Here is a 23,572-nt window from a genome sequence, read left to right on the forward strand (position 1 = left end):
AGAGAACTACAAGTTAGGGAAAGAAAGAAAGAAAGAGTTAAGTATGGGAATAAGAACAAATTGATGCCCACAATGCCAGTAAAATGCCCAGAGATTGATGAGACAAAATACCTCGTGGGTGTCACTTAAATTTCCTCCGAGGATGATGAAAAATTTGATAGCTAAATTAAATAATCGAAACAGAGAGAGAGAGAGAGAGAGAAGAGGACGGTTGATCAAGAGACAATTAAGTTTAGGTGAGAGGAGAAGGGAAGGGTATATATATAATAAAACACCGATCTAACCCCTCCTTAAGAACTGGTTTTCCTTTTCCTAGAAGAAGAAGAATTCCTATAATAATAATAATAATAATAATAATACAACAACGAATTAAGCCTCCCTTTCTTTCTAGGAGAAGAACTAGCTTTCCTTTTCTTAAGAAGAATAATGATAATACAACCTCTCTTGTTTTTCTATAAAGTTGCCAGGAACACCCTTTCCAAATAACGCTACTGTACAAATGATTTCGTTAGTTGGCCGGTTTCGAAAGAATGTGAGAAACTAACATCTCGAGTTTTAGAAACTCGAGATTTAATTAAAACTCGAGTTTTTAAAACTCGAGTTGTCGTGTTTGTTCTTCGATTACGTGGACAAAGTTTCCACCTGGAGGAATTTAGCCACGTAGAAATCGAGTTTATAAGACTCGAAATCCACACAATATTCACTTTCCCTTTCAAACGCCTAACTGAAACACTCTCAATCTCTCAACTCTCAGTCTCTCTCTCAACTCTCAGTCTCTCAATCTCTCAATCTCTCAACTCTCAGTCTCTCAAACGCTCTCTCTCAAACCAGTCACTTTCAAACGCTCTCTCTCCTCTTTCAGAACCCTCTCTCTCTCGCTTCTCAGCTGCTGCTACACCGACTGCCGGTCCGCCATAACACCACCGGTAAGCCTCTCTCCCTTCTCTCCATTTCCTTTCATCTTTCTTTTCTTTGCTCCATCTTTATATTTAAATAGCCAAACCGAATATCCATTAACATACATTTTTTTGAAAAACATTCAGCAACATTTTTGTTTTGATAACTCTTTTTGGTTGATTGTTGAATTGTTGTATTGTTTGTGGATTGATTGTTGAATTGTTGCATTCTGCTGGCTTTAAAATTTGTTTCACCAACCGTTGTATTACCTATATATATATATATATATATATAAATCTTGTACTATTTATAGCCAATCGTTTTGTGGATTAAGTCCACAAGACAATTTTGCTGCTGGTATTGATCTTAAAATCACAAATTGAGAGGACGAATGGACAAAATTTCAAGCATTCGGCGTAAAATAGAAAATTCTATAATACCTACTTTATGTAGAGTTGTGAAGTTATACTCTTTTGTGATTGTCTTTTATGTCTTCGATAAATTATAACCTACTTGGTGCGTTAAATGCTTTATCAACTTCAACAAATAATGCTTATAATTTCAACATGACAACGATGGCATGCACTACACCATTGGTAAAGAAATTCCACTTACAAAACAAAATTATATCTCTCACTACTCACAAGATATCTGTGTCTGAGGGACGCTCTTAATTCTTGACTTGCATCATGATTCTTTTCATGTTTCAATAACAAAGCCACATGGGTGCTTTATCTTATTGCCTCTATATATTATTTCTTTCATTTTTGGCGGTGGCCTAGCCCATAGTTTGAAAAGGACTTCCTAAACAGACCTGATCGAAGTGTTTGCTATAAGCATATTCCGCGTTTTCTGTTTTCCAGAGCCACATTAAGGGATTGGTTTATAGAAAAATCCAAAGTATTAGCTGATATATTAGCTCCTATAGAACGGTTTTTACCACCCTAGCCTTACTAACCTAATGTGCCTTTTATGCCGTACAATACTGGGTGCTACAGTCAATTTGATTGGGGTGGTTTTCCACTGAATTTGAATAGCCATTAATCAAGTTAATAACGTATGGCAACAAAGCGAAAGAGGTATCTAACCATATTTGCACTTCCCAATGGTGTAGACTGTAGAAGAGTCTTTGTGTCCTTTCGTGCAATGCAGCAAGATCACGTCACTTTCCAGTTCATTGTTTTCTCAGCCTTATTTATTCATTGGATAGATTGTCCCCATAATGTTGCTTGCAATTGAAAATCTCAGGCTTTATTGATAGTAGTTTCTGCAGTATTTTTATTTATTTTATATCTCTGTGTTTGTATGAAAAAGAACTGTAAAATTTTTAAAAGAGTGTTTACTAAGATGACTGCACAGGAACATGACATATGATAGGCTTCGCACTGGACCGGTTCCCTGATAGCTACTCTTGGAAGAGTGATATCTATATAATGAAACATGACAGTCCATAGGATGTAAGCAGTTCAAAAATTTATGCATCGAACTAAAAATTACATATCAGAAGAGACAAGGTTAGGCACCGAGAGATGGCTTAGAAGGGAGCTAATAATGAGGTAGGTCATCAAATGGTACTTTGATGTAGATTGGCAAGAGAATATTGTGTGAACAATGCTGTGGCAAAGGTTCTATTAAGATTTACTAGTGCTCTAGATAGTCTGCCACATAAAACCATTTGTCATCTTATTCTTAGAGATCAAAAATGTATTATGCATGCCTCATAAAACTTCATCATGTTTTTAGAATGCAAAGGAGATTGGGTGCAAAATTGTCATGTTCACTCATAGGCTGCTCCTGTTTGTCATGTATGGAATCGATACATGTGAATATGATTCATATTCTAGTAGATTATGGCTTAAAAAATACTGGTGGGATTCCAAATAATCAAAACACATTCAATCTTTTACCTTAAATTATCCATTTGTTATAGCTTTCTTGAAGGCAGGATCTTGATGGTGTGCTTCCATCATCCATGGCAAAGCTAAACCTTAAAGAAGATATTAAAAGAGTAACGAATTATCTGTTTTACTTATTAGCATGTGAAAAAACGAATTTGGGTTGCTGGCATATTCTGTTTTTGTTGGTTTCTGGGTAATATTCAAATCTATCTCCATGAAATATTTCTATTGAGGTATTAAAAAAATATAAGGATTAGGAATTAAAACCACTTGTTTAATATGGTAAAAGTCGTTGAAATCACTCCTGTAATTGAACAGAAAAGAAAATATAACTTTGTTAGAATTTGGCATGTTTTAATGTTAGAATGCTACTATGGTCAATGGTCGTGTCTGGTGGAATATCGCCCCTGCCCATTTTTGTTTATAAAAAGCAATTGTTGTTGATTTGTTATTAGTTTCTAAGCTATTTACCTGGTGTTGATAGAAAAAGGGTTAATAGGGACATCAGTAATGTTGTTAATTGAGCCATTAAAACTCAATGGCTATAACAAGAATAGAGAAAGAAGGAAGAGAAGCAAAAAGAATGAGAAGAAGAAAGAAGTTGCATAGGCCAAATCCGACTTTCTTTCTTCTTCTCCGGAGTTGGGAGCAATGTGAGATTCTGTAAGAGCTGTGATGAGTTGATTGGGGGTATTTATAAATGAATTGAAGCAGCGAATGTCATAGCTTACGTGTCTCCAACTTAGTTTTTATGCGTATAAAAACCGTGGTGCGAAGGCAAAAACAAATAAAACGTTCAAAACGCATCCCACAACAAACATAGAGTTTTGCATGATACCATCCTCATTTGGAAACAATATCATATCTGACTTCACTAAGCTCTGAATTGAGAGGTTCGGAATATTTATTTGGTTGGAAGGGAAGAAGAAACCAAATCCAACAACTAAATTTAGAAGGTTATGCTAATTAATCAAGGTTATTAAATTTTGTTGTAGAATGCTTACATCATCTGATTCCTCTTTCTCTTCCACCTTTTCCTCTTTCTTTGCCTCGGCTGCAACAGGTTATGCAAATTTAGAAGGTTATGCTAATTAATCATTTGTGCTTTTATTTTTGTTCTTGGGTTATAATTACGAATTTTTTTAAAAAAAATTGGGGCTTTTGAGTTTTGATACCTTCTAAATGTTTGCAGTATGGAGCCTCGGATTGATGACGAGCCACAGATCTTGCACCCTGGTCCACTTGACGAGTCATTGTTGACGCGACAACGATATCATCGATCAGAGGACATTTGGAATGGCGAGGTGAAATATCTAGTTCTAACAATCGCTTTAATTTTTACGTTGTCTTTGACTTTTAGTTAGCAAGTTCTTTCAAAACACAGTTTGTAGTTGTAATAACCGCTATAATTTTTATGGATTTTGCAGGACCCGGGCCCACTTACGTGCCGTGGTCGCACTAAGGAGATGGCAAGCATTCAGATGGAAGATAATCGGGTGATTGACATTATCAAGTTGCTAAGGCTGGAAGGATTGTTTAGGGCCCCTTCCAGAGAGATAGATCATTGCCTAATTTCGGCCCTAGTTGAGCGATGGCGGCCGGAGACGCATACGTTCCATCTTCCACATGGTGAGATGTCAATCACCCTACAAGATGTGGAGGTCATTTTCGGACTTCCTATAGACGGTGAGGTCTTGGTTGGGCCGACTGCTGTGGTGGATGGGGATTGGCGAGATCTGTGCATGGAGTTGCTTGGTTTTACTCCGGCGAATGACAACAAAACTTTGGTGGGGCAAAGAATTCTCATCAGCCGCCTTGTTCACGCCATTGCAGTGCCACTGCCTCATGACGCAACGGAGATGCAGATACACCAGTATGCTCGGTGCTACATTTTAGCGCTGCTAGGGGATAAGCTTTTCATGGACAAGTCGGGAGATAGGGTGCATTTGATGTTCTTGGCGATCCTGCGTGACCTTCGTGATCCGCCACAGTATAGTTGGGGTAGTGGTTGCTTGGCCTGGTTGTACAGAGAGTTGTGTCGGGCAAGCGAGAAAGGGGCATCGCAGATTGGTGGGGCGTGCACATTGGTCCAATATTGGGCATGGGCAAGGTTGCCATTCTTGTGCCCGAGGATAGAGCCCCCACCTGGATGTGATTATGGCCCATGGCCATATGCTCCACTTGCATTTAAGTAAGTATTTTTCTAATATTGTGTGTGCAATGTACTCTTCTTAGTAACTATAACATGGGTATTATCTTATCTTATGTTATTCGCTTCTAACTGTAGGTGGGTGCGGGTGCCAAGCTCGAAGAGTAGGCCATCCGGCATGGCCTTGATCCACTATCGCGAGCAATTAGTTAGAATTCAGCCGGACCAAGTATGACAAACAAAAATTCTGTTTGGTTATGTTAATTTTCCTTAAGAATATGATTGTTTCATCCTTTAACACATCTTCTGTTTTAATTTTTGTTTTTCCCTTTATCTATGTATTCTCCCTTGTTTTAATAAACTTGATGTTATGATAATTGTTTTTTGTTTCTATTGTAGATTGTGTGGCAGCCATACGAGGCAGACTTCAGCCACCTTCCTGACTTTTGCGTTGCAGGGAGGGATACGTGGACGGCAAGGGTGCCACTTGTGTGTTTTTGCATAGTAGAGATACACCACCCAGATCGTGTCCTTCGTCAGTTTGGGTTGGCGCAAGAGCGACCCGACCATGTTGTGTACGATGAAAGACTGCATAGAATAGACTTGCGTGGGAAGGTGGAGAAGAATTGGAGGGAGGAGCATGGACCGTATATCCTTACATGGGATGAGAGACGACAACGACTTTGCCATGCACCTCCTCAGACTGGTGAGATGCCTCGCGATCATGACTATTACCGCTGGTACCGTCCAGTCACTCGAAAGTATGTCGACCGCAACAGCGCAAAATTAGATATATCGGTAATGTGTTCTAATTAGATATATCTTAGTTGAGTGTTTAGGTAGATTAATAAGTACTATATTATCCATTCTACAATTGATACGTAAATGTCTCAAATCTAATTGTACTGGTTCTTTCTCGGTTTCAGATTGAAAGCCATTTAGCGCTGTTGGAGATGCTTCCTGTAGGCAGCCGAGCCCACAACCATGTCCGACGCGTCCTAAATGATCTGGTTGGGCTTGGTGGTGGTCCTGCACCAAATGGAGAGGCAAACAATGGGCATGAGACTGAATCAGCAGATATTGCAACCCCAAGCACAAGCGCAGCACCTGTACGTACACCGACCCGTGCTACTGCAGCTAGGGGCCGTGGTGGGCCTGCTACAGCAAGCCCAAGCACAAGCACAACTAGGGGCCATGGCCGGCCTGCTACAGCAAGCCGAAGGACAAGTGCAGCTAGGGGCCGTGGTCAGTGTGCAACAACCGCTCAGGTTGTAAGTAGTCCTGAGATACCTGCACCCATCCCGCACGCATCTCTCCAGCTTGAGGTCCCTCCACCCATGGTAGATGCATCTCCTCAGCCCGAGGTCCCTTCACCCACCCCACCTTCACAGCCCAGTTTCGATCTCGGTATTCATTCTCAGTTGACCCCTCCTATGCACCCCGAGACACCCTCAAACCCATCCACCAGCTCCAGTGCACCCACTTTGCCCATAGACCCACCCCGTACTGAACCCATGACAATGATCCCCACTCCTGGCCTGTACACAGAGCATCATTACCCACCTACCTTATCCTCATCTGACCCTCTAGGACCTCTAGTTGGGATTGACACTCTTCAGCCAGATACTGATGTACCGGACGAGCATCCCCTTCATCAGCCCTCACCCCCACGAGGTCGACCGCAACGTGCTAGAAGAGCTCCCACTTGTGGGACAGGTGGACACAAAATAGGACACAAAGGCAGCTCTATGGTACGATACCATTAATTACGATGTATAGGCCTATTTTGCAGTTCACACACCTTATCATTTCACCAAATATTGATTGTATGCATCTAATGTCTTTGCAGCACGATGATGAGCCTAAGGATGATGCCCCGCAGCCTCCTCCCCCGCCCAAACATTACACGAGGGTTAAAAAACGCAAAATTGGTGAACCTTGAAAAAGAGGTTTGTTACAGAGGTAATGTCTAATGTGATCTTTTTTCCTGTTGGGGCTCTTATTTGTTGTGTGTGTGTGTTTGATGCTTCATATTTTTACAGCTTTAAGTTTACAAGGAGAGATTTGCTTTTCTTAAATGGGGGTCTACTGCTTTCCGCAACATGCTCGTTGTTCCTCCTGGTTCTGGTATTGTGCATCAGGTAAAGTAGTTTGGAAGGAGAAGTGAAAGATAAGATAATGTTGGTTTAAATGTCGACCTTGGTGTATCAATCACATCACTTTTATTTCTCATTCTACATATTGAAATCATATCCTTTTTTCTTTCAATTACTGTATGTCAAATGAAAATTGAGTGTTTGATCATGAAACTTTTAAAAAGATGTGGCCTGGAATGACTTGATGTGTTGAATTCACAGGTTAATCTTGAATACCTTGGACGGGTTGTGTTCAACACTGAGGGCCTACTCTATCCTGATAGTGTGGTTGGAACTGATTCCCATACAACCATGATTGATGGGTTAGGAGTTGCTGGCTGGGGAGTTGGAGGTATTGAAGCAGAATCAGCAATGCTTGGCCAGGTAATTAAATTCTGCTGCTCATTTATTTTAAACTTCAATATACACCCTGTGGCTCACTTTCATCCCTGCTAAGGGAAGATTTCTGCTGCATTATACTTCTAATGCCTTCTTATTTGTCATTGACAGCCCATGAGCATGGTGTTGCCTGGTGTTGTTGGGTTCAAGTTATTTGGAAAATTGCACAATGGTGTTACTGCTACCGACTTGGTTTTAACTGTGACACAAATGCTGAGGAAGCATGGTGTTGTTGGCAAATTTGTTGAGTTCTATGGTAATTTAACTTTCCGGAAGTTGAGTTTATCTAATCTTAAATTGCAATGATTTGGTCCATGGAACTAGATAGATATGAGGTTATCATGTTTGTATATACTTGTAGGGGAAGGCATGGGTGAATTATCACTAGCTGACAGGGCCATTATTGCCAACATGTCTCCTGAATATGGTGCAACCATGGGGTTCTTCCCTGTAGACCGTGTCACTTTACAGTATCTCAAATTAACTGGAAGAAGTGATGAGACGGTGGGTGATTCACTGTATTCGTTCCCTTGCAATGTGAAATTCCTATAGCATTGTGTAACTTCTTTCCTTCTTAAATTTAGGTCGAAATGATAGAAGCATATCTCCGGGCGAACAAACTGTTTGTTGACTACAATGAGGTAAGGGTCCTTATATATTCTCTATATTTCTTAATTGTCCGAGGTATATTTGCATCTGATTTTCTTATAGGGGTAATGCTAACTGATTTCCCCTAAATAAGCCTCAACTAGAAAGAGTATACTCCTCTTATCTACAACTGGATCTTGCGGATGTTGAACCTTGTATTTCAGGACCAAAGAGGTATATACTTTATTCATGCACAGACTTGCTCTCACATTGACCCTACTTAATTCAAATTTTGGTTCTTGAACATTCCTTTGTTGTACTATTCGTTTTATAAGTAACTGCTATCTTTTGCAGACCTCATGATCGAGTGCCTTTGAAAGAAATGAAGTCTGACTGGCATGCTTGTCTTGATAACAAAGTTGGATTCAAGGTTGGTCAAAATTTTTGAATGTTGCAGCCTAATTAATTTACATGGTCTTTTGATTTTTTTTCTTGGAAGATGATTTATTTATTGTTCTTTATCAGATAACTTATTAAAAAATTGTATAAATGATGCTTTTAGTTTTGATGTGTATGCATTATGGAAGGTTGAACCAATAATACAATATTCAGGACAGGATTAGTTCCTTATCTGTTACTAGACTGGGGTATCTGGTCTAATCAAGGATTGTGTCTTCTCCTTCACAAATTGTAAGGACCAAATTTAGATATCATCATCTTAACAGTCAATACTGGATTTCTATTGTCATTTCTATCAGCACGTTCCAGTCCCAGTCTCCCCTCACTTTTGGCCAGATTCCATGATCCTCATTGCTGTGGTTACCTCATGTCCAAATCCATCGTAATGAACTATCATTGACTGTCTCTAATTGACCATTGGCCCCACCTATTGGACTATTGCTGAACGTTAATTCCACAACCATTTGGCTGCTCACTGCTGTCCCATCATCATTCATTCAGCTTTGTATTGTAATAAAAGACCAATATTTTTTTCTCTGAATTTTAGTATTGTAATAAAAAAAAAGGGTAGAACTTCAAGGACCATTCCAATTACTCCAAAATATAAATAAAATAGAACTTATGTGAACTGTATAAATGGATCTTGAACTGAATGATTATGTCAATTCTGAGACTTTTGAGTGTTTTGCGAAGGTCTAGAGTTGTAAATATTCTCATGTCTGAAAGGTCTACTTAAGGCTATTTGTACAAACCTCATAAAGCAGCCTATTGAGGCATTTATTTATGTTGAAACATGGCTGCAGATTGCCCCATTTGATCCCACTAAAAAGAAGAAGAAGAAGAAGAAGGTTGTAATCCAGGACTCTGCTGATGATTCTGTGGACAGTTTAGCTGAGAAGACTGAAAACTTGTCAGGTATTTGAATTGAATGAATTTTAATTATCTGATGTTGTTCTTCCTTTAATTTTATGTTAGAATGCCATTGCATGCATTAGATAGCTAGAGGCTTGATATTTTCCTCATTTGTAGTTTCTGATGGGCTGGAAAGTACGTTCTCTGGTTTGAAAAAGAAGAAGAAGAAGCCAGTAAGTGGTCTTGGTACCTACAATGAACAAATGTGTGTGTGTATTTATATGTCGGCAGCAGTAATAAAATTTGATGGTTGGTGTGATTGTAGGTTGAAGCCAGTTCCTTAAATGATGAGAGTGGGGATGCTACGGAAGATTTGGATGGTAATTTGATGCATGTATAGTCTTTGAATTATGTTTTGAAAATGTTTTCACACTAGAAATCTTATGTTTTCCTTTTAGATCACATTGGTGAGGATGAAGAAGGACAAGGAATATCACTACAACCACGTTATCCTTGGGAAGAAAGTGATCGTGATTATGATTATGAGGAGGTATATTATTTACTTATGTTTTGCCTGAGCTCCCTTTTAAAGTTCAAATTATCCTTAGTTATGTGTCATAGGTTTCATATACAATGCATTTTTCATTTATTTTATTTCTTACTTGTTTTTTCTATTTGTTAACTCTGTAGATGCCTTGATGACTTAGGATAATGTGTGCCCATCAGACTATCTTGAATCATTGGTAGTTATAGAATTTTGTACTTGGACTTATGCCAACATGCTTATGATACCTTTTGTTAGGTAGAGAGCAGGGTGGAAGGATCTTTGTATCTTCTTAGTCTTGTTTATGGCAGGCTTGATCTTTCTCCCAAACCTATTTCTTCCTTCCTTATCTACTTCCTTTTTTCACATATCTTCAACAACAACAAAATTAGCGCCTCCCCTCTATTTCTCCTCCCTGGATCAAAGTGGTGAAAACAACCCAAACTCTTTTTAACTTTGCCTCTCTGCTTTCATTATCCTGGGTCTCGCCATCAGCTACTGCCATTATCAAGTGCCCTCCTACTTTTTGCATAATTTTCTCTCTATTTCCTCCTTGAGTAAGTTGGTTTGTCAAGTCAAAGTTCTGACTGTGCTCCAAATGACCTCCACACCAATATTTGCTGAATACTTTCTTTTTATTAACTATCTATCTCTCTTGCTTACTGCCTCTTCATTTAAGTGGAAATTTAGCATTGCTGAGTGACAGTGCTCAAAGGATCTGTGATTTTGGGCACAATTGACGAAAATGATTTTAAGGGTTTTTTTTTAAAGCTTTTTGGGCTTGGTGGCTTTAATGGGTGGCCAGTTATGGGTTTGTTTGTTAATTTGTGGGTTGGGTGATGAATTTGGGAATTGATTTTTCTGTTTGGGGTTGCTGGATTGTGTGACCGCTGGATGGTTGGAGCAACATTTAAAAATGAACTTATGTGAACTTATGTGAACTGTATCGGAGCCTGTCACATTATGTACTTTTCCGGTATTCCTCTCCTAGGTTTGACAACTCATACCCAAATTTTTATCCCTACTGCCTAATCCTAGTGCTACTTGGGATTATACTGGGGACATCTATAAAATTTAGTTACTTATTTGCCCTTGATGCAGAGTTGAATTTTCTAACTCAAAAATGTTATTTGAGCTCCAGTGGAAATCAATTTGTTCCTTCTGTTTATACAGTTTTTGTGTATCAGTTTCCTACTACCATTCTCTACATGGCCCCATTTAAGTTTATTGTAAAATATGGGTTCTCAAGACTCTAGATGTACACCTCACACTTCATTGACCTAGCCCTTCTTTTAAATGATCCCCACTAACATGAGTACTCATTGGTTCAGTCAATAAATAGCAATATGTTTATCATGAATGGTAGTAAGCCTAAAGTCTAAGCTCGCCTTGGATGGGTAACTTATGTTAAGGATCTTCTCTTTTATAAATCAACTAAATGGGGCTGCTTTCTTGACCACGAGTGATTATGAGGTTCAACTTTTGTTTTTCGCGTTTGGAAAATGTATTCTTATAATAAAAAAGAGGGGTGTTTGGAACATGTATGTTGTGCATGCAAACCTTTGATAATTCTAAGCACATCATCCAGTCTGCAGTGGCTCAAATGAAAAGTTTACAGATTTTTTATCTAATTAAAAACAGAAAATGCTCAAAAAAATGAAGAGCATGTTGGTTTACATTTCCATTATGATCTTTTATGACATCTGCCTTCATATACTTACCGTTCTTAGTTCCTACTCCCCTCATTAATTGCCTTTCTATTTCTTAATGCAGGTTATGAATTCTACATATGCTTTATGGACTAGGCATAGGAATCAAGATGTATATCATGAAGATAGCCACGGTGATCAAATATACATCGTGCGACAGCCAGAATTGTGCTCTAAAACTTTAAAAGTGATTTCTTCGTTCAACTTTAAACTTTATCAAACTGTTAAATTTTTTCTCTTTTCATCAAGCAGACGTAAAAATTATGTTCACACAATAAATGTGTAGGTCATTATAGAGTGCAACATAAAACAATAGATACTGAAAGCATAATTGTTTATCAGGGGCCAAAAAAAAAGAAGTATGCTGAAATATCTTTTATCATTTTTCTATTCATTTAAGTTGTTTTTGATGAATGGCCTCATTTTGGCCATTGATGGTAACCTTTTGCTGGCGGCAAAGTTCCTGGCAGTTAAAGAAGGCTGTCAGCGAATAATGCATTCTTAATTCTTTTTTTTTTTTGTACCTGGCAGCCAAGCACCCTTCACTGGGAAAGGGATACTTCCACAATGAATTTGTCAGCCACCAGCAAAAAGTGTCACTAAAAGATTTTGCCTAAAGGGCTTGTGCATTTCTTGCCATAAATTTCTGATGGGGGGGGGGGACTTATAGTGACAAATGCCATTGCTAAATAATGTAGTCAGTAAATGCATGGAGCTCATTATATCTCTCTCACTTGCAGCCCTCTATCGCGCAGGCTCCAAGCTCTCTCCCTCCCTCTCCATCACTCTCTGAGGCATGTTTTCACCACCACTCTCTATTAGTAAGCTTTCAGGCAAGGCTGGTGTTAATTTTTTCACCCAAATCAAAACAGTCACTCAGCAATGGAAGGATTTGCCAAGCGGCACTGGAGCTAATCTGGCAATGCCAACTTCTAAAGTGTAATAATTTATGTTAATACTTAAGAGTTTCTATTCCAGAACTTATTGTGAACTGTCCAATAAATTAATAACAAGATGCTCTTTCTTCTAAAGCTTGTGCTCAGTGGTGAAATCATATAACTTTTTCAAGGAAGACCATGGTTGTATATTGATGTTAAAATTTTTGAAGTTAATCACTTGTCTGAATAATAATAAATTTTTGACAATTTAAGGTCTATTGACAAGGCAATAAAATTCAAAAGCAAATTTTAACGATCATGTTTGATTAGCAAACTTGACAGAAATAACAAGCCAAACCAAATTGATTTTTTTGTTCTCTTCCTCTTTTTTATTAAGAAATCACATTGCCTAATATTAGGATTTGTTCGTAATTGCAAGTTATCTCATATATTCGCTGCCAAACGACAAGAGAAATTTGACATATACAATTTCAAGTTCTTGGAACTCGAAAATTATCGATGCAACTACAACTCTAAAGTGGTGGTTTTTAAAAGTTTTGTTCAGATCCATTTGCACAATTGATTACCTACATGACCAGAGTGTCCCATTCCATCTGTTGCCTATAATGCGAGTGCAATAATTTCTGGATTATGTTGTATTTTAGTGGACTATATTTAAGTTCAATCAAGACATCCTCTACTTTAGCCAAGAGAGAGAAAGAGTCTATGATTGAATTCAGGAAAATAATTTCAATACAAGAGGTCTGTAATGCAAAGAAGCTTGCGTGTAAATTGCACACTTCCCTCAGTCCCTGTAGCAACCAGGCTACCCCCACAGAAATAAGAAAAAAACAATGTCCATATTTGCACTGTCATTAAGTTTAGATTAGACCATTGAAAGGATTTACAATCTTTACTATTTTAATCGATTAATGATCAGGACATGTGACTTCTTGAGGTAAACAAAATATCACTTAATGGACCATTCTAAGCATTATCATGTGTTTCATGATGACTTACCTCTATAGCTAGGAGCTATTGGGATGCTTCTATGTTTTGGTTTCATTTTTCTGTTACAGCTGGTTTATGATCATATTGGTTTATTATTATTTTTTAAATGTCTAAAATTAAACAGGGTTCAGGCCTTGATCTTGTCACCAACAAGAGAATTGGCATCTCAGACAGAGAAGGTGATATTGGCAATGGGTAATTTCATAAGTATTAAAGTACATGCATGCATTGGAGGCAAGAGTGTGGGTGATGATATCAGAAAGCTAGAATTAGGCCATCAGGTGGTGTCTGGAACTCCAAGCAGAGTTTGTGACATGATCAAAAGGAGAACACTGAAAACTACACACATCAAATTGTTAATTGTTGTAAGTTTATGTTTTGTGATCCCTAACCTTACTCTTTTAACTCTCCTCTCTCTCTCTCTCTCTCTCTAAGTAAATTCTCTCTTGGTATTGTCTTTTGTTTTCCACCATCTCAGCTGGACTGGGTACTTATCTGTTAAGCTTCAATTTCAGTTTCAGGACACATTAAATTCAGTATGTTCTAGTATACGCCGCTGTTTATCTTATTGTTAGACTAAAACCTCTTTTAAGAATTTCAATTACAGCATAAGATGATACATAATTCATTTTTGACAGCAATTCCATAATTCATTGTCTCTGAAAATGGCTATTTGACGTTTGCAGGGTGTTGCAATAAACTTTGTCAAAAGGGATGATATTAAAATCCTACGAGCCATTGAGCAGTACTACAGTACTCAGATTGTGCAAAATGCCTATGAATGTTGCTGATCTAATATAAGTTTTGCTGGCCGTCTTGTGTGTTGATGCGTCACAGTTGTGCGATTTAGACCATAATTTTCACCAAGCACTTATAATTCTTGCAAACACTAATACAAGTACACCTTTTCATAACATACCAACAACGAACAGCAGGGAAAAAATGAGCAAGTAGACATCAACAACAACAACAACACTAATACGAGTAGGTTCACAAAACGTGTAGACATCAACAACAACGTTGAATGTTCGTAGGTAGAAATTTTTGGAAGTCATCATTGCTTGAATCTGAGAAGTCTGAAATGTCACTTTCATCATCTAACGCAGTAATTTCATTAATAGACTTCATGGCTCGCTCTTGCGCCTTCCCCTTTAGATGCTTCCTAGCTTTTTGGACTGCATGAAAACGGTCTAGCCGCCTTTGCATTTGATTGTTCTCTTGTTCAAGGCGAGCAAGTATGTTAGAAGGTTCATCTCTAGGTAACTCGGTTGAGCGTGCCTTAGGAACTCGTAACCCGTGCCATCGACAATACACCTCCAACTCACACCTCTTCTCGTATAGGGTTGACCATGGTGGTTCTGCTACGGTGAACTCCATTGCAGTGGTATCTGTACTTAGTTTTGTAGGTTTGCCGACCATGATGTGGCCAACGCTTCCAAGACTCTCGTACGTGTATATTGGCATATTAACGAAATCTCTCTTCTTTCCAACCCATTTCCCTCCATAGTGGTCTGTGTATGTTTGTAGTTGTTGATCTGCTGGAACTTGTGATGATTCATTTGTTGAAGTAGATTGAAACTTGTTTCTACGTGTACGAGATGATGTTGAGGCGTTGCGACTCATAGCTTACTCAACGTACAAAGTTAGTGGTGTAGGAATAAGAAAAGAATTGTGGTACATTTATAACCTCATTCCACTGTGTATTCAATAATAAAATTTAGTATATTCAGGCTTGTCATGTCAATACAGGCTGGAAAACCACTACACGAATTTTTTGTTCAAATGTTCCCAATGTCACAGTGAGATTCTCTTATTCTGGGCAGTAGTTGCAGTGTACTGCCATGACTATTCAGCTGAACAGTATTCATGTGAAGAGTATTTAGCATGCTTGTGTTTCATCTGACATGAACTTGACAAGACAATACCGAGTTGTGTTAAATGCATCTATAACTTTTCAGGGGTCTTCTGCATCCTTGAAAACAGTGCATTGCAAAATGATGCAGATCTGTGTATTGACGTGAGTGTGAATGATATGACTAGATAGGGTTCAACAGTGCCGAGCTATTGAGCAGCACATGTAGCACTATGAATATCAGTGTAGCAATGGTGGACAATTGACCCCCAAACTCGAGAATTTGTTTTAATAAATTTAGATTTTGAATAAGGGCTCTCAACCTAAACTTGTTGTCTCCAATTATATATGTAAGTACACAAAGATGGATCTTCCTGACCAAAATGGAACAAAGTGGACTGAATGGACCAAATTAGACCAAATCAGACCAAATTAGACCAAATCAGACCAAATAATTAGACCAAATTATCCAAATCAGACCAAATCAGACCAAATAATCAGACCAAATCAGACCAAATAATCAGACCAAATAATTAGACCAAATCAATGTTCCTATCCCAGACCAAATCAGACCAAATTAGACCAAATTAGACCAAATTAGACCAAATTAGACCAAATTAGACCAAATCAGACCAAATAAGACCAAATCAGACCAAATCAGACCAAGTAAGACCAAATTAGACCAAAATAGACCAAGTCAGACCAAATTAGACCAAATGGACCAATTTTATTTTCCACTATAACTCCAGTATTAAAGGAACTCGTAACCAAAGGAACTCGAGTTTTAGAGACTCGAGTTCCACTGGGCAAATAGTTTTTCCCCAACTGCTCTGTTTCAGGCAGAGAGGCAGAGAGGCATGCCCTGTTTCAAAAAAATTTGCCCAGTGGAACTCGAGTTTCTAAAACTCGATTTTGACTGGGCAAATTTTTTTCCCAACAGCATGCTCTGTTTCAGGCAGAGAGGCATGCCCTGTTTCAAAAAAATTTGCCCAGAGGAACTCGAGTTTCTAAAACTCGATTTTCACTGGGCAAATTTTTTTTTTCCCAAGGAACTCAAGTGTCTAAAACTCGATTTTTACTGGGCAAATTTTTTTTTTCCCAGCAGAAAATGCTCTGTTTCAGGCATTGTTTTACAATGTAAATGCACTCAAATCACAACAAAAGTCATTCTCAATATATCACCATTCTAAACATGTCCAACCACGCTTAATTTGCAATTCTAACCATACTACTCAAATCACAATCTTCATAGAGGTACATTGGATAGAGAATTACAAGTACATTCAACAACAATCAAAAAGTTCACATAGAGCCAATACAACGTCGTCCATGGAAGGATGCCTGAAAAACGTAGAGTATTTACGTTAGGAGACAAGATAGTAAACATTAGGTAAACATCGAATGAACAACAATTATTTAACCGATGCATAAATTTTTGCCAACCTACCTAGTGTGGAACATGGCCACTTGTGGAAGCACCGCGGACCGCGGACATTTTGCGGTTATGCCGGAAGCATGACACAGTCCACATGTCTGCTTTGGTTGACTCTCTATCAAATCTGCGTCCTCCCTCCGCCATCCCGGTTCTTGATCCTTATTCCTCACTCCATCCATCTCATTTCTTATTCGTGACTTCACCGGTCGACCTTTGGCCCGCAACAATGCCGGATTAGGCAACCACTTTGGCCCCATGGGATCCCTCCATAATGACTGTGACTTAGGAACCACAAATGCATGCTCATAAGTGTTAAGGGCATGGTTCAAACCATAACATGGGTGAATATACGTGGTCGAATCAATATGTAAATAGTCACATACTCTAATTGCATGTGAACACGGGATCCCTATATTTTGCCATTTCCCACAACTGCATGTTTTTTCCCGTAACCGAATTTCGTAACTGTGTTTCCCCCTCCTGCGCTACACACGTTGAGTTGGGTAACTACTTGAAATATCAGCTCTTCATTGCTAAATGGCTTGAGATAGTGTTTCTCAGATTTACGCTTATTTCCATCCCACGTGGATAAGGCATATTCACTCCATTTCTTACCCTCTGACAACTCATAATGGTATTCTTTGCGCCGGTCGTGGAAATATTGAACAAGTTTGCTCCAAGTGAACTCAACCAACGCGGCAATAGGAAGGCCCCGTGCACCTTTCAGCACACCATTGAAACACTCTGATATATTGGTTGTCATTGCTCCAAAACGTCTCCCACCATCGTATGACTGGGTCCACATGTCCACATCCTCGCTCATTAGGTATGTGTATGGAAGATAATCTTGATTCTTTTCCTTACCATCCCTCCCCGTCACCTTCTTCTTCTTCCTAATGGCCTCAATTTCCACCTGCTTAATGGAGTCCATTATGGTAGCAAATTTAACTACCTGACTAGCATATCCCGCTTTCAACGCCGCTGACTTTAGAGTCGAGTTCTGAAAATGGGTGTTGAAGTTGCTAGCAACATGTCGAAGACAATATCTATGAAATACCCTTGCTTTTCCATCATCCCTTCTAGGCCAGTTTGCAATGGCGTTTTTGATACCGAGATGTCGGTCAGAAATTATGCAAATGCCGTCGTCAGGTATCAGGTGGCCAATCGTTTCTCTGAGGCATCGTAAAAACCACCTCCAACTGGACCTTGACTCACAATCCACAACAGCAAAGGCAAGAGGGAATACCTTGTTGTTAGCATCGGTTGCCATTGCGACCAACAACTTTCCCTGATATTTACCATACAGATGGGTCCCATCAATACTGATAACCGGCTTGCAGTATTTGAATCCTGATATGCATGGACCGAAAGACCAAAACACATAATGCAACAATACGGTGTGATCTTCATCGGTGGGTGTGACACGATAGCAAAACTGGGTAGTCGGGTCCTGATCAATATACGCCATTAGCAACTTTTGCAGCCTTTGGTAAGATTCTTCCCAATCTCCAAACATAAGCGCAATCGCCTTTTGTTTCGCATCCCATACCTTGTAGTAAGAAGGCTTATGGCCATTATATTTCGCCTCTATCCGAGATCTGAGATGCTTAATTTGAGTGGTGTGATCCTCAAGTAACTTGTTATGGATTTCTGCTGCAATAAAATTACAACTCATCATTCTACCATCATTTCGCACCCCAGTCGGTATACACGTGTGAGGACCCACATACACGGTGACCATCCATAGATTTTGGAGCTCGGGCTTCATAACTGCGTAGACATACCACTTGCACGACTCATGCACGCATTTCGCACAAAAATTTTTCCTCGTCGACCTAGTGATCTTAAAGTGTTTGTTTTCCTTGAGGGCACAAATTGTTAATACGCGCTTCACCTCCACTTTACTGGCAAAAGTCAACCCTTTGCACAAATTCATCCCCTCTCTCCAAGTAGACACAAATGGCATCTCAATATGCGAAGGATCAACCATATTTTCCCAAGTATTTGCAGAGAATGACAACGCAGGAGATGCGTAGGCAGGGATTGTGTTTGTAATGTTTTGGACACTAATAACATTGTCTGCATCAGGTTCACCGCCGTCCAATGTCTCATCGTCATCAATGTCCCTCTCAAAGTCCCCAAAGTCCCGAAAGTCCCCTCTCTCAATCATGTCTTCATAGTCATCTTTATCGGCAAAATCTTCACCGTTAATGGCAAGATTCTCATCAACATAGTCGTCATCATCATCATCATCATCGTCATCATCGTCATCATCATTGTTAACGACAGTAGTCTCATCAACATAGTCGTCGTCGTCATCATCATCATCATCATCATTGTTAACGGCAGTAGTCTCATCAACATAGTCGTCGTCGTCATCATCATCATCATCTCCATCGGCATGAACATCATCATCCTCTACATGTGTAGAATACTCATATTGAGCATCCGGAAGCGCAACTTGTAAGCTTCTAGTTGTTTGTTGGATATCCTCTTGCCATCCTGCACGCGGCTCCAACTGTATGTACAACTCAATGTTACTTACTTCAGCTATACTCTCCAACTTGTCAAACATGATCTTCACATGTTTGTCTTTTTCTATCAGCATATACTTGTAATTAATCCGGTGCTTCATGATTTCATTTGGCATACGATAAGTAATTTGCATGTTGTACGCATCAGGATTCTTACCCAACTCTTCCATGACAAATATCTTCAATTCATCAAGGGTTTTCAACCTATGATCAACTTCGGCATAATAGGTTTTCATACCCGGCCCCTCAAATGGCAATCCCTTGTTCGCATTGGGATTCTTAAGCGGGCCACCATGGTATATGATTATAACAATATCAGGCATTGTGAACCTGTTCAAGTCAAGTCCTATGTTAGTTAAATCACATAGTCGTAAAGTGAGGGAAAAAAGTAATGCAATCTTACCAATGAACATATTCAAGCCAGGTTATAGAGTGCCCATTAATATCTAAAGGCCAAGACGTAAACCTTCTAATCCTAGTGGATGGAGAGACGGAATTATCTATTACTCCATTGTGTGGTGACCTATAATGCCTAAAAGGATTCTGAAAGAACTAGGTGGGTAGAGGAGCATGATTACATACCCATTCACTACATTCATTCACTACCCATTTCATACCCAAACCAATGATAAATGAAGTCAAAAAAACTTGAAAGATCATGATAAAAATAAAAGCCTAGAAATGATGAATAAAATTTTGATAATTACATACCCATTCCCATTCATTACATTCATTCACTACCCATTTCATACCCAAACCAATGATAAATAAAGTCAAAGAAATTTGTAAGATCATGATAAAAATAAAAACCTAGAAATGATGAATAAAATTTTGATAACAAAAACTATACAAATAAATACTCAAAAAATTAACATTAACAAAACAAAGTTCTATAATTCACAATATTGATAAATTAACTAAGTTATGTTAACTATCTACAAAATAAATGGTAAAACTCTTTAACCCACACCCATAGACAACATACCCAACTACAATGACAATCAAATTATGCAAACCCTTACCTTAGATATGAATTTGCTGAGAGGGAAGAGCAGTGAGAGTGGACAATGTGGTTTTGTGAGAGTGAGTGGTGTGAGAGTGGTGTGAGAGAGTTATGGTGTGAGTGAGAGTTAGTGAGGGTGAGTGAGTGAGAGTTAGTGAGGCTGAGAGCTCTGTTTTAGGTTTTCTCTGTGTGTTACTGAGGGTGTGAGTTTCTGTGAGAGTTAATGCCACGGGCTGAGGTGTATATAACATGCCCAGAGGAAATCGAGTCTATAAGACTCGATTTACTCATAAAAACTCGAGTCTTAGAAACTCGAGTTCCATGCGTATATAAACTTAATTTAAAATAAGATATAGTAAAACTCGAGTTTATAAAACTCGAGTTCTACCTGAAGTAAAACGAGTTTTAAAAACTCGAGATCCAGGTGGCATTTTGTCCACCTCAGCAAGCCCAAAGCGCGCATAAAGCGAGTTTTTGAGACTCGATTTATTATGTGAATCTCGAGTTTCAAAAACTCGAGTTGTTATTTTCCTTTATTGTTTCAAACCATGCCTAACTTACTATATTCATGCCATCCACATGCCTAATCTGCACATTCCCCCGCAGCGCTTGAGTCTGTAAACAGGGCAAAAGAAGGGTTTGGTCTGTCTAGACTCTATAGAAAAAATACAACTCTAACTCCTACTAAAACATTGCCTAAAATTCTATTAAAAAAATATTGCTTAAAAAATAGTGTCATTCTCCTATTTATTTTCAAATTACTTTATCCACATATAAATTAAAATTTCAAAATAAAAACTATATATATATAATAAAAACATGTTTTTTTTGCTACAAAATAGAACTACTAAAAAAACAGCCTTACTTATAAATTAAAATTTCAAAATAAAAATTATATATATATATATAATAGAAACATGTTTTTTTTTTTTGGCTACAAACTAAGACCACTAAAAAAAAAAGCTTCATTGAACATGCGAAACACGTGTGATAAGGCTAGTAATAATTATTCATATGGTTAGCTATTGTTATTCAGTGGTTTGATTATATTTTTATTAAAGGAAATAGTCATACTTTATGGATAGTTATTCTTAAAAATGAGACATTGTTATTCATCTCTCAATAGATTGTAATAATTATTTCTCAGTAAGGGTATGTTTTATAGACTATAATATACACTATAATGTAATGGTTATTCATATGGTTAGTCATTGCTAATCGATGGTTTGATTATGTTTTTATTAAAGGAAATAGTTCTTTTTTATAAATAGGTATTCTTAAAAATGAGAAATAGTTATTCATCTCTAAAGAGGTTGTAATAATTATTTCTTACTAAATGTATTAATTTCTAAAATTATTTCTACTTAAACATAGGGTTATAGGAGCATTTTTGAACTAAAAAAAAAATGAGAAATCCAAACATAGGAAGCCCCTTAAATAATAGTATAAATAAATTAGATTCTTCATTTTCATGGTTCTAAAATGCCCTTACATCCTTATGTTTAATTAGAGAAAAAACTAAAGGACAATCCAGTAAAAATACAATTCTAACTCCTACTAAAACATTGCCTAAAAAATAGGGTCATTCTCCTATTTATTTTCAAATTACTTTATTCACATATAAATTAAATTTTCAAAATAAAAATTATATATATATAAAATAAAAACACGTTTTTTTTTTTGCTACAAAATAGAACTACTAAAAAAAAGCCTCACTTATAAATTAAATTTTCAAAATAAAAATTATATATATATAAAATAAAAACACGTTTTTTTTTTTTTTTGCTACAAAATAGAACTACTAAAAAAAAGCCTCACTTATAAATTAAATTTTCAAAATAAAAATTATATATATACAAAATAAAAACATGTTTTTTTTTTTTGCTACAAACTAGAACCACTAAAAAAAAAGTCTCATCGCACGTGCGAAGCGCGTGTAATAAGACTAATTATTATTATTATTATTATTATTATTATTATTATTATTATTATTATTATTATATATAGATATAATATTTGAGTGAGATCTAGGACTCTAGAGTCAATGTACTTTTTCTGTTCTGTACTACGTGTGTGCAATGGGTTGTTTAAATTATATTACTACACCTTAAAAACAACTACGGTATTAGTTCATATTTTTTAGATTTTCAAAAAAATAGCTATAATATTTTGTTCTTATTTTCTTCTCCTATGACTCACACTTTACAAATTAGACTAACATTAAACTTTTTATTCATATCCATTTCTTCAATGAGGAGTGTATATATCAAATAATTCATAATAAATGCCCACCGCACTGTTTCTTTTCTCTATTCTTTTCTTCCTCTACTTACAACCTTACAGGTGTGTATTTTTTTTTACACTATTTATTTATATATATTTGTTTACTCTAATTTTTTTTTTCCATCAAATTTAATAGGTTTTGTGTAGTTTTTGTCTTTTGCTTAAACTAATTTTATTAAATTTTATTTGATTTATATGGTTATGGTTTGAGAATCAATCATTAAATATGCTTAAACATGATTTTTTATTATTTTGTATATTGTATATGAATTAAACATTTATGACATGAGTTCCACTAGTGATATGTTGTTACACATTTATGCTTAATATGGTTAGATATGATTTTATATTATTTTGTATATTTTATATTAATTACATGTTTATGATGGGTTCCAATGGTGATATGTTGCTTCCATCCCTAAATTTTGATTTAGAGAACAATCTTATTTTTAGCTTATTATTAAGCATGTCCTAATATAAATTCGATGATAAATTGTTCTATATTGTACTATCTATTTTATTATTTAATTTTACTTAAATTAGAAATTTTTTTCTTATTTTCTTTAGTTTACACATGATTATTGACTAAGTCATGCATCGCATGGGCATAATACTAATATATAATTAAAAAAGCTAAAACTGAGAGAAATCCAATTAGAGTTTAAATTGAATTCCAATTGTTGTCTAATTTTGTGCACCGTGTTCTATATAAGTTTTTTAAAATTTTTATTCTAAGTTAATGTTGTGCAAAAAACAAAGAGTCTAATATAAATAAACCATCAAAACTCAATAAACGGAAAAAAAAAAAAAAAAAAAAAAAAAAAAAAAGTAAACTCATGTGTATATCCAAAAAAAAAAACTAAAATAAATAAATAAAAGAGAGAGTAAAACTCATCTATAACTTAAAAAAAATGTGTAACTCTTACACTAGATATAATTTGAACCC

The 23,572-nt window shown here is 37.1% G+C and overlaps 1 protein-coding gene and 1 long non-coding RNA gene across 3 annotated transcripts; both read left to right on the forward strand.

Moving 5' to 3' along the window:
- The first annotated feature begins 6,986 nt into the window (after positions 1-6,986).
- Positions 6,987-8,911, forward strand: LOC142633033 (aconitate hydratase-like). The gene is made up of 8 exons (XM_075807318.1): positions 6,987-7,085; positions 7,302-7,463; positions 7,590-7,734; positions 7,840-7,982; positions 8,063-8,119; positions 8,221-8,300; positions 8,421-8,496; positions 8,825-8,911. The coding sequence occupies exons 1-8, from the start codon at positions 7,047-7,049 to the stop codon at positions 8,909-8,911; spliced, it is 789 nt and encodes a 262-aa protein (XP_075663433.1). The 5' UTR covers positions 6,987-7,046.
- Positions 8,912-9,328: 417 nt separating this feature from the next.
- LOC142630420 (uncharacterized) lies at positions 9,329-9,928 on the forward strand. Of its 2 annotated transcripts, XR_012843308.1 has the most exons (4): positions 9,329-9,440; positions 9,555-9,610; positions 9,703-9,757; positions 9,836-9,928. It is a non-coding gene; the product is annotated as an uncharacterized LOC142630420 (long non-coding RNA). The 2 variants fall into 2 exon arrangements; XR_012843307.1 differs by having other exon boundaries at positions 9,703-9,913.
- Positions 9,929-23,572: the final 13,644 nt, after the last annotated feature.

This window comes from Castanea sativa, chromosome 4 (genome assembly GCF_040712315.1).
Source record: "Castanea sativa cultivar Marrone di Chiusa Pesio chromosome 4, ASM4071231v1".
NCBI lineage: Eukaryota > Viridiplantae > Streptophyta > Magnoliopsida > Fagales > Fagaceae > Castanea > Castanea sativa.

Bases quoted from the DNA above. Each gene is read 5' to 3' on its own strand.
- LOC142633033 (XM_075807318.1), top strand. From the start codon at position 7,047: ATGCTCGTTGTTCCTCCTGGTTCTGGTATTGTGCATCAG. The intron at 7,983-8,062 runs GTGGGTGATTCA...TCTTAAATTTAG, and splicing joins CTGGAAGAAGTGATGAGACG to GTCGAAATGATAGAAGCATA. The intron at 8,120-8,220 runs GTAAGGGTCCTT...CCCCTAAATAAG, and splicing joins TGTTTGTTGACTACAATGAG to CCTCAACTAGAAAGAGTATA.